The sequence below is a fragment of the Limulus polyphemus genome, unplaced genomic scaffold, assembly GCF_000517525.1.
Source record: "Limulus polyphemus unplaced genomic scaffold, Limulus_polyphemus-2.1.2 Scaffold712, whole genome shotgun sequence".
NCBI classification, from domain to species: domain Eukaryota; kingdom Metazoa; phylum Arthropoda; class Merostomata; order Xiphosura; family Limulidae; genus Limulus; species Limulus polyphemus.
In genome coordinates this window covers 236,241-251,531 of record NW_013666322.1, presented here as the reverse complement: position 1 = coordinate 251,531, position 15,291 = coordinate 236,241, and the positions used below count along the sequence as shown (strand labels likewise).

At 36.2% G+C, this 15,291-nt stretch overlaps 1 protein-coding gene across 4 annotated transcripts in view; it reads right to left on the bottom strand.

Moving 5' to 3' along the window:
• LOC106460116 (inositol polyphosphate 5-phosphatase OCRL-1-like) overlaps positions 1 to 15,291 on the bottom strand; it is a 143,537-nt gene that overhangs the window by 56,287 nt on the left and 71,959 nt on the right. For all 4 annotated transcript variants that reach the window (XM_013919798.2, XM_022386756.1, XM_022386754.1 and 1 more), the window contains 2 exons: positions 6,510 to 6,800; positions 3,442 to 3,551 (listed from right to left, as the gene is read on the bottom strand). In XM_013919798.2, coding sequence (XP_013775252.1) covers positions 3,442 to 3,551; positions 6,510 to 6,800 — 401 coding nt within the window. The remainder of the gene's footprint in view (positions 1 to 3,441; positions 3,552 to 6,509; positions 6,801 to 15,291) is intronic.

Below are 15,291 nucleotides of genomic sequence, written 5' to 3'. Positions count from 1 at the left end.
GGCTGATAAGCCTTTTAAAATTTTGCACGTGGAGGATACGAAATGAAATAATTTTTTTAGGTTTTATATATATATATATAATTAAGTAACCAAAAAATCATAAATTACTCTACCAATACCACAGAACTCGACTATAATTTATCAAGCTTAGTAATTAAGCTGTATTTCAGTCTAAAAAAATTTGAAATTTCTAGAGAACAAAAAGACAATCTACCTGCTTGAAATCTTGGTTCGAAAAAAAGATATAGCAGCCAAACAAGTTAAAATGACTGAGAAAGCCACTAGGGGACATTCTGAGCTTCCGATTGGTTATTCATGTCATATATAAAAGTAAGTGTATACAAGGGAGCATTTCCAAAATTGGAAAGACGTAGGCAGGGTGCCGCTGTGTTTGATTTATTACATGAGCAATATCTTAGTAAATAGAAAAAATAAGAGGTTCTTATTTTATATTCTAACTTGTCAATATTGGTAATTTGAGTTCATAATTCGTACAAAACTATAGACTTAGTATTTTGACATCACAAACATCTAATTTGAACCAGTGCTGCATTCAACATACCACATGACACACAAAAATCGATGTTTAACTGTGTTTTTTTATATTTACTTTTAAATTAAGAATTATAATCTACAGTTTGATACAAAACTTACTGACATAAATTCATGAAATAGTAGTTCAATAAAATTTTGAATATGAGTCAACAAACGTGATGACTTTTCCTTTCACCCGTGACCTGTCTGGAAAGGGTTAACGCAGACATAAGATTCTCCATAAAACAATCTGTACATAGCAATTATATCACAGATTTACATGATTAGTGAAATGGAAAGAACTTATCAAACATGAATTACATTATAACCATATTAATTTCAGAGAAAAACTCTTAATTCAGGATACCATGCCTTTTATGTTACAGAAGAAGAGGGTATGGGACATAAAGGATGCTCAGTCAAGGGAAATAACCAGGCCCATAAGACAAATAATGACAGAGGACTTGTATCCATATTCCACAGTATAGAACATAGGCTTCTAAAGGCTCCTGTTTCATCTCCAGCCACAATATCAGGCACCAAAATGAAAGCATTTTAGGCTGTAGTTGTTCCTTATATTTATGAACAAATTACCCAGCTTATTCAAGAACTATCAGATGCAGAAGAATTTATGATCTTCACTAGCGACATCTGAACAGCACATCTGTTCATCTTCCTAGCTTCACACTGGATTAATCAAAACATCAAACGTATGCAGGCACAAGCCTAGAATGTTTATTCTGTGAATATCCACATGAGAGTGTTTGATAACTCCTCAAACATAACAGCAGGTTTAATACACAGGATTAAAAGAAGCAAATGATGTGCTGTTCATACTTTACAATTCTGTGTTAACGATGATTTGGCAAACATACAGGACAGTCACTGATATGCCAGCAGTCACAAGGGACTTTGTAAGCCATGTAAACCATTCAACAATAACCTCTGAAAATAGTTGGAAGTTATAATCTGATTTTGAAATTGAACAATATTCAATAATTCATGATAATGCTGCTCAGTGGAACTAAATGTACCACATATTACAAGGTCATGTGGAAATAAGACCCATTGTAGCTTTTGCAACTGATAACAAGGTTCCTTTTCTTTTCTCAATCAGTGGAGCTTTGCAAGTATAGCAGTTATTTTTCTTGAGCCATTTAAACAACTTACAAAGGAATGGGTGGCAATGATGCTAATGCATTATTAATTATATTATCCATTGTTTCACTACCAAAATACACCAAAAAGAATGAACTTGACTCCTGTGGAGTAAAAGAAATGATGAATACTTTGTGAGAATCAGTTGGTGTGTGGTTCCAAACTTATCAGAACAACAGAAAGTTGATGCTGGCTAGACTGCTGGATCCATGTTTCAAGCTGAAGTATCTTGCACAGGATATTCACCTTTGAGCAAAACTGTGGCTTGAGGAAGAAATAACAATAATTCTCTTCTAAGGAGTATCAATGATATTCACTGAAACATTACAAATATCAACAGTCTCTGTGGAGGTACAATATCCAGAAATTCCCACTGAAGAAGTTTAGTCCCACTCCCACTGCATATTAATAAATTTCTCCTGTAGGCCTACCATTAATAATGCACTTAGAAAGTAATCTTAGAACCAGTAATACACAATGCATTTTTCATAATTTCAGCCTCAAGGTCCATAAACTTTGTTCTTAGCAAAAGAGCTAAGTGCTGAGAAAGTGATGATGAAAAGCTTAGCCCCCTAAAGAAAAGTCTCATGTCAAAGATTAAACATAATTTCAATTTGATAGCTAATAGTGGCAATATGCAAACTATCATACACAACACTATGCTATAATCTGTTACTTTTGTGAAGAAAATGTCCACAAGCATCATGTTTTTTTTTCTTTTTCAGAATTCAGTCTTACAAGAATAAATAAAGGTGAAGCTCCTTTGGTATGTTGGAATGTATAATCAGCAACAAAAGTTGCCTGTAAGTACCTGAGCCAGCCACAAAGCTCTGTTCCAAGTGAGCATCTCTCTAATTCAGGAGATACCACTAAATCAAACAGGAACAGGCTCATTCCAGAACATACTCAACAGCTCCTGTTCCCCCAATGATAACCCCAGACTGCTTTTTTTCAAGTATCAAAAGTAACTTCTTTTAACTTCAGCAAATGAAAAGTTAGCTTGATTCTCTTGGGAAAAAAAATTTCAAGTTTCATTTTGAAAAAATTCTTGTCTGCTTGCACTAAAACAATTTTGTAAACACTTTCAAAGTTTCATTGTTTCAGCAAAACATTTTTTTGAATAAGAAACTTTTTTTTCTCTTAATACATTCACTGAACTTACAAATTATGATGATATGATGAGATTTATCAACTCAATATTGGCCAATATTTTCTAAAACAAAACAGTTGTCCATACATCAGGATATCCCCAGGGACTATACATAACTTGCAAATCTTGGGTGATAGTGAGTTAATTTCACAAGTTCCAGCTGATACAGACTGTGTACTATACAGGACTCCTTGTAGATTGAGACCGTAGGGAAGAGTACATAGAAAAAAAAATAACACAAGCTAATTTCAACATCACAAATATTTATAAAGAAGCACCAGATGATATCACCTATCAATGGCCTCGCTGGATGAAAATGTTTTTGCAATCTTAAATTCTCATTCTGTTTCAGTTACCTTTACATTGTATGTTGTTTTTACTCATTATCTCTTCTCTTGAAACTAAGTTAGAATTAAACCTAATAACTCTATCTATAATAGCTTACATGCCATAATTCTACAATTTATCACACTATGCATTCTGCATTTAGACTACACAGAATAAATGCTATAAAACTATATTAATAAACCTGGAAATAGCTGAAACTTTTCGTAAATATATACATGAACAATCTAACATACTGTGACAAAATGTCTCACCTTGAATCCCAGTCATTAGTACCTGGATCATACTTGTAGGTTGGAGGAAATCTTACAGGCCCTTCTATACAGCCAACAAATACCCTCTTAAATCCATGTTGTATCGTAAGCTTGTAAAACAGTAAATATATAAAAAAATTAACACACAGTCCTAATAATCAGGAACACTTTTCTTTATGATTATCTTTTTAACTCCTTAAACCTGAGTGGATGCTACCTGCGTCCACCCAAAAATTCCAACTTACCGATCGGACAGTGACAGCACCTGATAACATTTATGTCTCTTTGGCTGAAAACTAATCCAAACTATGTTATTATCCCCTTTTATAAGGTATAGTGATAATTATTAGGACATCATGAAAATAAGTGGCAGAATGTGCAAACAATTGTGGGTTTAAAGAGTTAATATTCAATAATATATATTTTATCATTGATATTTTAAGCCTAGCATACCATTCTATGAAGTTAGCATACTTAGAAGACTGTACATATAAGTGCAAATTGCACACATTTAATACTTTTGTGGTATCACGCCATTACAGCTCATTGCCTATAGTAGCAGTTACCTTCCTTTACAGTGCTACCAATTTCACAAGCTTTAAGTGTTACACTTATTTCAAACATTCATGTGTTTCTTTAAGATTGAGTATTTTAACTTTATGTACTGTTTCATTTTGTGAATATATATCCCTTCAAAAAAAAAACTTAATTAATAACATCAACGATTTCTCACCTACCAATTGGTATTCTTGAAACAACTAAAAAACTTAATTAATAACATCAACGATTTCCCACCTACCAATTGGTATTCTTGAAACAACTTTACAACTGTTATTAACAAAACATCCCAGGGTGGCTGGGATAGAGAGAGAAAGAGAAACCAAAAGAAGGCATTATCAGAATCCAATCAAACAGGACCTTTGTTACTTAGTGATGTGTCTGAAAAACCAGTGCTTTTTTATTTACATTAATGATATTTAAAAAGACATGACCAGTAAATTAGTACAGTTTTGTCAATGACATTAAAATCTTGAATATTTCTAATTGTATTAAGAATGTTTAGGTAATACACAACGTTTTTGATCAACTGGTAACTTGGATAAATAGCTAACAAATGGCCTTTAATTATATTACATGCAAGGTAATGCATTTGGGTTATTATAATTTGGATGACATGTTTAATGAAGTTCTATAATCACTCAATAGCATGACTGAAGAAAATAATATTGACATAATGGTTACTCAAACCATTGAAACATTACTTTTACTAGTTCTAAAGCTAACAGAAATGTAGGTTATACTTACAGATACATTGGTTACAAATCAAAATAGGTACTTTTATACAAATTACTAGTTAAGGCCTCACTGGGAATATTGTGTGAAGATTTGGTCTTATCTAAGAAAGGATACAGACTTATTGGAAAGGGTTCAAAGCAGGACTATTAGGATGATTCTTTGGATAAAAATGTTATTTTATGGAGATAGATTAAAATCTCTAAACTTATTTTTTTTCTGGAGACAAGACAGATAAGACATGACAAAGGTTTATAAGATTACTTAGGGAATCAACAGGATAAATGACTTTGATTTTTTTAACTTTCCATGTGGCGTCAATCGATGTGACCAACCTTATAAACACAAAGTAACCATCAGAGTTTCCATACTGTAACTTTTAATACATTTTGTGTATCTTTACAAAATTTGGCAAGCTTTTTTACTTAAATAGTTTTACTAAAGATTTGTCCAAGTATATTTGGAATCAGAGTGTTGTCTGTCCAAGTACAAAGTTATTTTCAAGTTAAGATACTTAATTTTATTGTTTTATTGACCTATGAACAGTGCCTAACTAATAATTCTGTCACAAAAGTTGTAAATCACTTGACGAAAACATAGCTCACGTTATCACATTGAATGATGTAAAGCACAAGCTGCTCACGAGCATACTTTATGATATATTATTTTTCATTATCTTTTCTAATCTAACCTAACAAGTTTCTATTTTTTTACACTTATGCTACTTTTATAACCATAGGTGTGAAAGAAAAATCTTGAAAGACCAAACTGTCTCTTGTTGTTTGTAATGTTATATTGCATACAGCTGCTGCTGATGCCAATGATCATCAGGTTTTTTGGGTTATAACACAATGCCTCAGTCAAAAAGCTCTTTATAAATAATCATTAATTTATGAGACTGATATAAATGGTGTATATAAGGCTTAAGTTGGTGAAACATGGTCTTTTAATAGGTAGTTGGTGTGATACAATACCACTTTAAACTGTTAATTTTGATTACATCTTTCTTTACCAGACTTATACTGGTTTTCAAAAGTGTATGGTAGCATTTCAACTGCAGACTATTACAGTCCACTGATCTGTTATTATATAGTAAAAGGCCCCATTGGTGATGCAATTAAACATATAGCACCTAAAGTTGAAATGATATTATACACTCTTCATACTACAAACATGTGTAGAGACAGAAAATAAAGATGTGGCTGAAACTATAACCATCCTTATTGTGATCTTTCATCACAAAAACTACTGATGAACAGATTAGGCTTTGTCAATGTAGATAACACATTGTAACACTGAATATACCATCTAGTTCAACTTGACAGCTGTTGTTATCTAGAATGCTACAATACAATTATTTTCTCCTGTCAACTAATACATTACATATTTCTCCAAATAAAAGTTTTATTAATACATTTTATCTGTCCAATCTACAATTATGTATGCAATTCAACACATATATAAATATTGTGATTATTTACACCAAATTAAGTCATAACTTCAATTCCTAAATATATTTAATCTTCACAAAATTCTCAAATTAAAATCATCTTTATCTAGTTTAAAGAACGTACACACTAGTGGGCAGACATTACAGTCTGAGTAACCAGTGATCATGTTAATTTTCCTTCACCCAGATTATATTTTTGCTGGACTTTTCAATGTTTGTTTCTATTGTTAAAATATTGCTCTTCCTTAGGAAAATGAAGTTAGGACCAAGATCAATAGGGCTTGAAACATTAATGTAAATCTAGAGTTCTAAATAAAATACTTACCTGATCATGCTCCAAGAGAGTGGGGTAGCACTGCTTGTCAATCAAACCTTTAACTTGGTCTGTGTCAAGATCCATAATTCGATAGTTCATGTCACCTAGCCAGTATATTTGTTGATGATCCTTGATAAACTTTGGTGGTTTAAACTGATTAAATACTAAACGAGCACAAATGTCACTGTAATCTTGGTTTCTCCTTTCAAATTCTTCTACGTGAGCTGCTAAATGACAGTTGATGAAACAGACTGATGTGCTATGAAGATCAAAACGAACAGCTACACCTCCTTTGTTGCCCTAGTAGAGTATGAAAAACATAGATGAAAATGACCATACATTCCTGATTACAATCTAGTCTTGACTTGCTTTGCTAACAATTCTAAAAATTCTGTGTTATGACTATGTATCAAATATTTATGTGAAAAAAATAACAATAATAAATGTATACAGGTAATAAGTACATACACTGTATGGTAAATGCAACTATAGTTTTCTGAAAACAACTTTTAAGTCCAACATACTTCATCAGGGCTCATACTTAATTTTTTAACTAAAGATATCAACATTTCTCAATTTATTTTGTTGTGAACTCATACTTCATGGAAAAAAAAATACACAAAAGTCAAACCATTTTATTTCAGACCACTTAAATGAGTTTTATAGAAATATATATGAGTGGTCATCTGTCCACAAAACTACTCCACAGTTTAAGATTTGGAAGAAACTTGGAATGATTTTTCAACAACATAAGGGGAAGTTCTTTACAAAGTTTCATTACAATTGGGTCTCTTATTAAAACGTGTGTGTCCCCACTTTTTTAACAAATAAGTCAATAACAGCTTTATATCACTACAAAATCAAAAAATTTTATAAAATAGATGCTTGCTAAAATAAAAAAAAAAGACTGTATTTTATAACATTTTTCCTAAATCACTATGTATTAGCTCATTGTTTGGGGAGGTCGCCAAAGGGTGCGTTGGCAACAGAGCAATTGGAAATTTGGAATGTCCCATTACTTTCCAATAGGGAGGATTTGCCAATTCTTTGAATTGCGCATGTCACTGTCGAAGATGTTACTATAAGTTGAAAGTGGTAAACAGTTATATACAAATATTTACAAAAATAACAAACCTATTGGACAGCTATAGAACATTCCATTTCATCACTTGACAGTCCCATTATTTATGAATATGTATAGTTCCAAGAAGTTACCTTAAAGTTAGTTGTGGTTCAACAAACATGATTGTTTCTGAATGAGAAAAACTAGATATTTGGGATTTTTTTAGTAGGAAGCAAATGGTTGAAAAACAAGAATCATAAAGGTGGGCAATTGTTATAACAGACTTCCTGTTGCACCTCTAACTAACGGGGGAGTGTATACATCTTTATCGACAGGAAAAGCTAATATTTTGTGATTTTAGACAAATATCAAAAGTGACACAGTGCAAGTGCTAAAATCTGAAACACATTCGATGAAAGCATGTGTGTCAAACCATGAGCTGATATATTTTAAATAATTCCACCAGCATGATATGGGTCTTTTTTTAACATAATACATTTAAAGTTGTAATTTCTTTTTCTTTTTTTCAAGGTTGGACAGTCGATCACTATGTACACAATAAAGATACAATTAGGAGCATTTTTAATAAGGCAATTTAAAAAAAATTCTTTTGGCCACCTGTTTCTTTAGGAAAGCTTTCAAATGCTGTCACTTGATTTGATCTTTGATCTCCTCACACTTCCCACCTTTCATCCCCACTTTTCTCTGGTGCTTCAGTCCTCTACCAGAATTTGAAGTGATAGTTTGGTAGAGGGAGTCACATGCATCACGTGAGCATGTCATGCTCCTATTAGTGGAGAAGTGACACATGATGATTTGACACGTTAGAATCTTTCAATTCCAATAGGGTGGAGCAGAAGGCTTGTGGCATGCGTAAAGAAAAATTTTATATAGAGGGCAACACTGAACGAGAATAGCTAATTTTGTGAGAGGAGGTAAGTACCATTGGAAATACATTTTCAGTATAGGAAAATTATAACTTCCGATATGGTACTCACCTCATCTCACACAATTAGCTAGAATCCCACATTGAATAGGAGGGGGGACCAGTGCGAGGGAATGATACAAGTACACCCAGAAAGTGTCTGAAGGATACCCCTGGAAATGAGAGAGTCAGATCTGAAGATCAGATGAGGGGAACTGCACCACTTGTGAACTAGGTATACTCTTCACCCCTCTATGAAATGAGGAGAAGATAAGGGCAGAAAAGGAGAGAAGCAGATCTAAGTTGGAGAGAACTGTATCAGAATCGTGATTCTAACCATATAAAATAAATATAACTCAATCCTACGAATAGAAAAGTGGGTAAAACAATGGATGTGCCCCCAGATGTAAAGTGGCTAGGGCACGACAGACTGTACTCGGTAAGTCAACTACATTCAAAACCCATGCCACTGGGAACCGACATCCACGCAGGGGTAGAAATGAAGATTATACCACCTTCACCTCAAACCCAAGAGACCAAGGAATTGAGAATCATGCCATCTCCCAGGTATGACACAAGTATTATCACCTGACATCCAGTAGTGAAAGGATGTCTATCACATGCAATCAACTCCCCCACCGAGAAACTTACCAGAGCCATACAAAAGGCAAAAACATCCCTGTATTAAGATAGGATGAGGGAGAGCCAAATGACAGAGCTGTAACAATTCCACGTACCACTTCTGTGACCCACAACACAGACAGAGGAAAATCGAGGGAGGAAAACAGACAACCTGAAACATGTGCGAGGACTTATGTTGATTGGTTCTTCTCTAAATCCAAAACCCAGCCTTGGGGTGCTGACATCTATGAGAGGGAAGGATGAGGAATCCATATTGAAGGGGTGAACTGTATTTGGACATATCATGCCTTCATAATTGCATATCACAAAGAGGAGGACATTACATCAAATACATCTGCAGAATACCACTGCCCTACTCTGCACTGAATGGTTATAGCCATCTTTGAGTGGAACCCATTCAGGAGGGTGCCTCCACAATCGTCCACCCAAGTAAGTTGGAATTGGAAAGTGATACTCCACTAGAAGAAAGAAGGGTGGAGAGTCTGGAGGAACATCATCACCTGAGACAGTGCAATGAGTGTCATAAAACCCTATTTTGAAAAGCAGACCATAATGATCTATTGCCTACAGGCATGGCAGGGATGGGCAGCTATCCCCTTCTGCTTTATCCACACAGTCCATGGGTGGTACAGTCTGGGATGTGCATGCTTATGAAGCAAATGATCTTGTGGAACACCCAATCTCAACAGTGAGCATTGCAAAGCCATGGAATATAAAGCTCGAGTTGACATGGCTGTATAATGTGGATTTCAAGTTAAAGAATACCTGGTCAGGCACCATTCACCACAGAGCGGGATCCATATACTGAGGAATGAAGAAAATGGGCCCTGAAAAGAAAAGAAAGTAGGAATAGAAACTTACTAGTCAGAGTCACAGTGAAGTTTGAAGAACAACCACAGGTGTAAGACGAGAATCATACAAAGAAGAAATTGCGATATGTTGTAGATAAAGGGAGATGAATGTATTGGGTATGATCCACATGCCTGATTGTAGAATTTCTTCCAATGAATGACAAAAACAAGAAGCAATGGAAAAAGTGAGGTGTCTAATCTGATGAGAAGAATATGGGAACCAATTTCACAAGGAAGAAGGCAAGGAGGAATAAGTCAATTGGATCAAAAGTCAAACCCAATTAGTAAGGGTTGAAGGTGAAAGTTCACGAATGGAGGAAGACTGCCAGGGGATAAAAAGTTGGGAACAGGTACCACGGAAAGAAGCCATAGGGGCAATATTATAATGATGAGCTCTGACCAGACACAGAGCCTATCCCAATCAGGCTGAGGGTAAAGATGAGAAATGGAAGGAAGGGAAAAGGAGGAGCTACTCTCCCAAGCCACCAAGGTCTTTGGGAGGAAAGAATGATCCAGATAAAGGAGAAGATAGGTAGGGTGATAAAGTAGCAAACAAATCTGACCATTGAAGACCACAGGCTAAGAGGAGAAGGAAATATGTTTTAAGGGAAAGGTGTAACATGGAACACGAGGAAAGTAGTTCAAACAGAGGTAAAGTGAGGAAATGAAGTACCACATTAACATCCCAATCTGGAACGTTAATTCATTTGGGAGGGTGATGCAACCTGAAGGAATGCAGTAAGATGGTAAGGACAGGTGAAGTAAAATCTCTACAGTTTCAGGGAAAACAAAAGGTATGGGATAAAGCTGCCCGAGCAAGGAAATCAAGGACCCCTGGTCAAAAAGCCAAGTGAGAAATTCTGCCATCCGAGCCACAGTAGGCTGATCAGTAAGTAATCCCAAAGTTCTAGACCAACTGTAAAACACCTTCCACTTTCACTGATACACCTCTATAGAAGAAGGATGAATGGAAGCAGCAAAAATAAAACTGGATCTCCTTGCCAAGGACTAGATAAAAGCCAGGTGTGAAGATGCAGGACTTGAATGGCAGGATGTAGGACCGGTGAACAAGGTTGACGCAAAAATATAGGGAGACGATGGAAGAGGAGGAGAGAGTAGCAGGTACTGTTATCACAGAACCACGACTGAGTTGGCCAATAAGGAGCAATCAGAAGATCCAACAATGAGTGGTATGGATGGGAGATATCACCCGAGGAAGTAATTGGATAGGAGTATAAACATAAAGATATTTGTGGGACCAATCTTGGCTGAAGGCATCGACTACCAGAGCCTGAGGTACCTGCAAGCAAAAGAAAGATAACTTGTGACTGAGGCTCTTGCCAAATGCATCCACATGGAGAGAACCCCACCATGTGCAAAGCTCCCTGAAAGCAAGTGGATCTAAGTACTACTCTGTCAGATATATCTGGTTGGGGCGGGAAAGATGATCCACAAAAACACTGAAAGCACCCATCACATGACATGCAAGGAGATGAATATGTTGAGTGTGGGCCCAGTATAAGAAATCCAACATCCAAAAACATAGATCTTTTGACTGGGTGACCACCATAGAATTGTCCGAATGAACCATCACCAGACAATGTCAGGCAAGAAGAAGGAAGTGATTCAATGCCCGACATACAGCTAGAAGTTTAAGAACATTGATATGCAGAGTACTTTCATCCACAGATCAACAGCCCGAAGCTTCCTGGTGGTTGAGCCATGTGTCCATAAAAATATGTAGATCTGGATGCAGGGGGAGGAAGTAGCATGCCGACTAAAGTATTTGCCTTGTCCAACTACCAAAACAGATCATTTTGCAGGGTAAGAGTAAGGGTAATGGGAGTAGAAGAGGATCCCGCACAAGGTTCTATTAATCATGAAAAGCCCACTGAAGAGATGTCATATGGGCACAACTGAGAGAGACCAGTGATATCATTGAAAACCACATCCCCAAAAGCGATTTAACCTCGCAAGCATTAAATGATAGAACTGAGAGGGTGTATCAAACTAACAGTTCCATAGAACAAAGTCTTAAAGGAGAAGGCTGGGCCCGACTGATAGAAGTATTGAAAAAAACCCAGATGGACGAGATTTTGAGTAGGTCTGAGGAAGGAGTTCTCCATTTTGATTAACCAGCCCATTTGAGTAGCCAATTATAGCTGGCCAACTTTGGTTCAAAATGAGCCAGAAGAACCCAGTCATCCATGTAATAGTGAAAATTCAACCCCAAAACATTAAGATGGCGAGCAGAAAACATAAGGGGATGAAGCAAGCCCAAATGGTAAGGCTCAAAATTGATAAACCACCCTGAAATGGACAAACCAAAGATAAGGACGAGACCAAGGTGATATATGTAAATGGAGATAAGTGTTGGTGACATGCATTTTGGTCATCCATAAACCCAGAGAAAACACCCACCTCAGGGTGAGAAAAGACTCCATAGTAAACCCAGGCAGGTGAATGAAGTGAGATAAATCTATCCAGCCTCCAGTCCCCAGTTTTATTGGGAACAACAAAAAGTCAGAAATAAAAACCTGTTGAAGGCTGGAGAACATATTCAATGGCCTGTGATATAGCAATTCCCAAACTGCTTCTGACAGACACTGACTGGTCATGGTATCCCGAGGAGGAGGGAAGGAAATCGGGAAAGGAGTTACGGGAGGTGGGGAAAGAAGGGGGATTACGAATCCTTCTGATAAAATCTGAAGAACTCATTGATCCATGACAAAGGAATGCCAGTGATGAAGAAAATCGGCAAGCCAAGCTCCCTGCAGACCAAAACCCACTGGGTAGTCACTGGTACCGTTGGCGATGTGAGATGTGTCGTTGAAAAACAATGAAAAGAGGCATCCCGAGAAGAAGGGACAGGTAAGTGTAGGGAAGGGGAAGGACAGGAAATGGTAAAAGGTGGCATATGGTGACAACCATGCAAGAATATTGGGAAGGGCAGATTGTTGTTGGACCAATGCCACCCTTGGCTTTAGTGTTTCTGGGATTGTGTCAAAAACGTATCACCACAGAAATGGGGCCATACATAAGTCCCAAATATAAGTCAAAGGTAATTGGACCTGAACCAAAATTGCATCACGACCTAAAAGGTTCCCAGAACAGAGAAGAGACTTATGCAAAGCCAGAGCCAAAGACAACAAACAGGTTAGTGTGGAGGAAAGAAGAAAAAGGGTATCCACAGAAAACCCTCAGAATTTCTGTGGAGAGCCTCAGAGAATATCTGTAGAGAAAAAAGTTACCATAAAAGTTGTAAGGGTAAGACAGAGGCGAGAAAACTAAGTATAGGTCAGACTGACAGGTGATTCAGGAGCCACCCCCAAACAGGCAATATGGGACCTAACAACTGTTGGTAAAAAAAAAAGGACAGTCAGTACAATGGTATGAAAGCATTAACTGACCTGAAGTCCACAGGGGGTGAGGCATGCTAATCCCATTGCTGAATTGCAAGGCAAATTAATCAGCATGAACCCGAATATCAGGGGTGGGAAGATTGGTCATGTAGTAAGGAAGGATGGCTCATAAAAAAAAGGAGAAAGGGATAAAACGTCACATACCAGAGAAACAAAATCCAAAGATAGCATTGCATTAGGCCTAACTGATTCCTGCCTCAGGAGCAAAATCAGGAGGCAGATATAGACGATTCAAGTTCTTATCAGTCTGAACATGCTCTGCCTGTTTGGGAGGTTCGGGGTCAAAGGTTGACCCATGTAACATTCAATCTCTTAGCAGATAAATCTATCATCAGGTCGCCCGAAGCCTGAGAAAGAACGCTAGTTGCTGGTGTGACACCCAAAATGGTAACATGAACTTCAGAATTCATTGTACAGAAGAATTCACCAAATTTAAACAGTGAAAAAAAATAATGTGACAAGAACTAATTGACAAAATTTTAAAGTGAAGAAACTATCTAAATGAAAATTACATAAATTAAAGAAAACCATTTTGTGAGGAAACTTAAGCAGAACATGAATCTTTAAACAACCAAGAAGCACATCCAAATACAAGCATTGCCAAACGAGAAATGATATTTCAGTAGAGGAATATAGAGGGAGTCACATGCATCATGTATTTCATGCTTCTATTGGTGGAGAAGTGACGCATGATTATTTACATGAGACATATGATGGAATCTTTCAATTCCAACAGGGGGGAGCAGAAGGTTTGTGGTATGCGTAAAGAAAAAAAAAGTTTGCATATAGAGGGCAGCACTGAACAAGAACAGCTAACAGAGTAGGTAAGTACCTTATCAAATACTGACTCAAGGTTCTTAAACACCACAAAAATGTTGTCCACATATCTCCTAGAATACACAGTAGTACAATGTTCAGGACAGGATGGTAATACAAATTTTTCACTGAAGCAGAGAAAAAAGGCTAGAAAGGTTGGAGCCCAAATCCACTCCATCAAACTGTTGATAGATTTTTCCATTAAATACAAAGTGTGATTATACAAAGGGTAAAAGTGTTTTTAAAACATCTTTAATTGTATCTTGTACAATTTCATTTTTAACAAGCACAAGGTTCAAACAAAGATTATGGTTTTGTCAAGTGGTATATTTGTAAAGAGTGACTTATAACTAGAACAAACTATATTTTATCTGTTATTACCTTTATGTCAATGATATAGTTGATTCTTCAGCCTGTAGTCCAATCATCAAAGTATAATGAAAAGTTGTAAAATCAGAAATAAAATGAGCAGCTGTGCCCTTTTTTCTTTATCATTGGTCATGAAGTTTCAAAGTACTTCCTTTGAGAGTTTCAATTGCTAAACATTTCACATTTATTTTACTGTCAATGACTAAACTACAAACCCATTGAAAATAAAGCAGTATATCGCTGCTTGTGTCAGTAGACTGTTTACATGACACCATAAATACAATACCCTCAAAACCAACAAAGCATACATGAAGAGATACATGACTTGACCCCTGCTCCGAAAATAGGATCTCTAATGTATCGGATTATATATTGTACAACATTTTCTTGGAAAATACGGAGTAATCACACTGCACTTAGAATCAGTGAAAACATTTATGCTAACAACAGGCTGTGGAATTTATCAGCTTATGTATGTAGCTTAAAGTGTTTACAACAAGAATTCTCAAGAGTAATAAGACTATACTTTGAATCTGTCAAAACATATATTATAAGTTCGATGACAAGGAACCCACTTTGAGACTAATAATGGTTGGAGTCGGCTTGAATGGGTAATGAAGAAAAAACTTTAATATAAGTTTAACATAACAGCAAATGTACAACGTTTTGACAAAGTTTTGTCATCATCAGGTACAAGTAATTT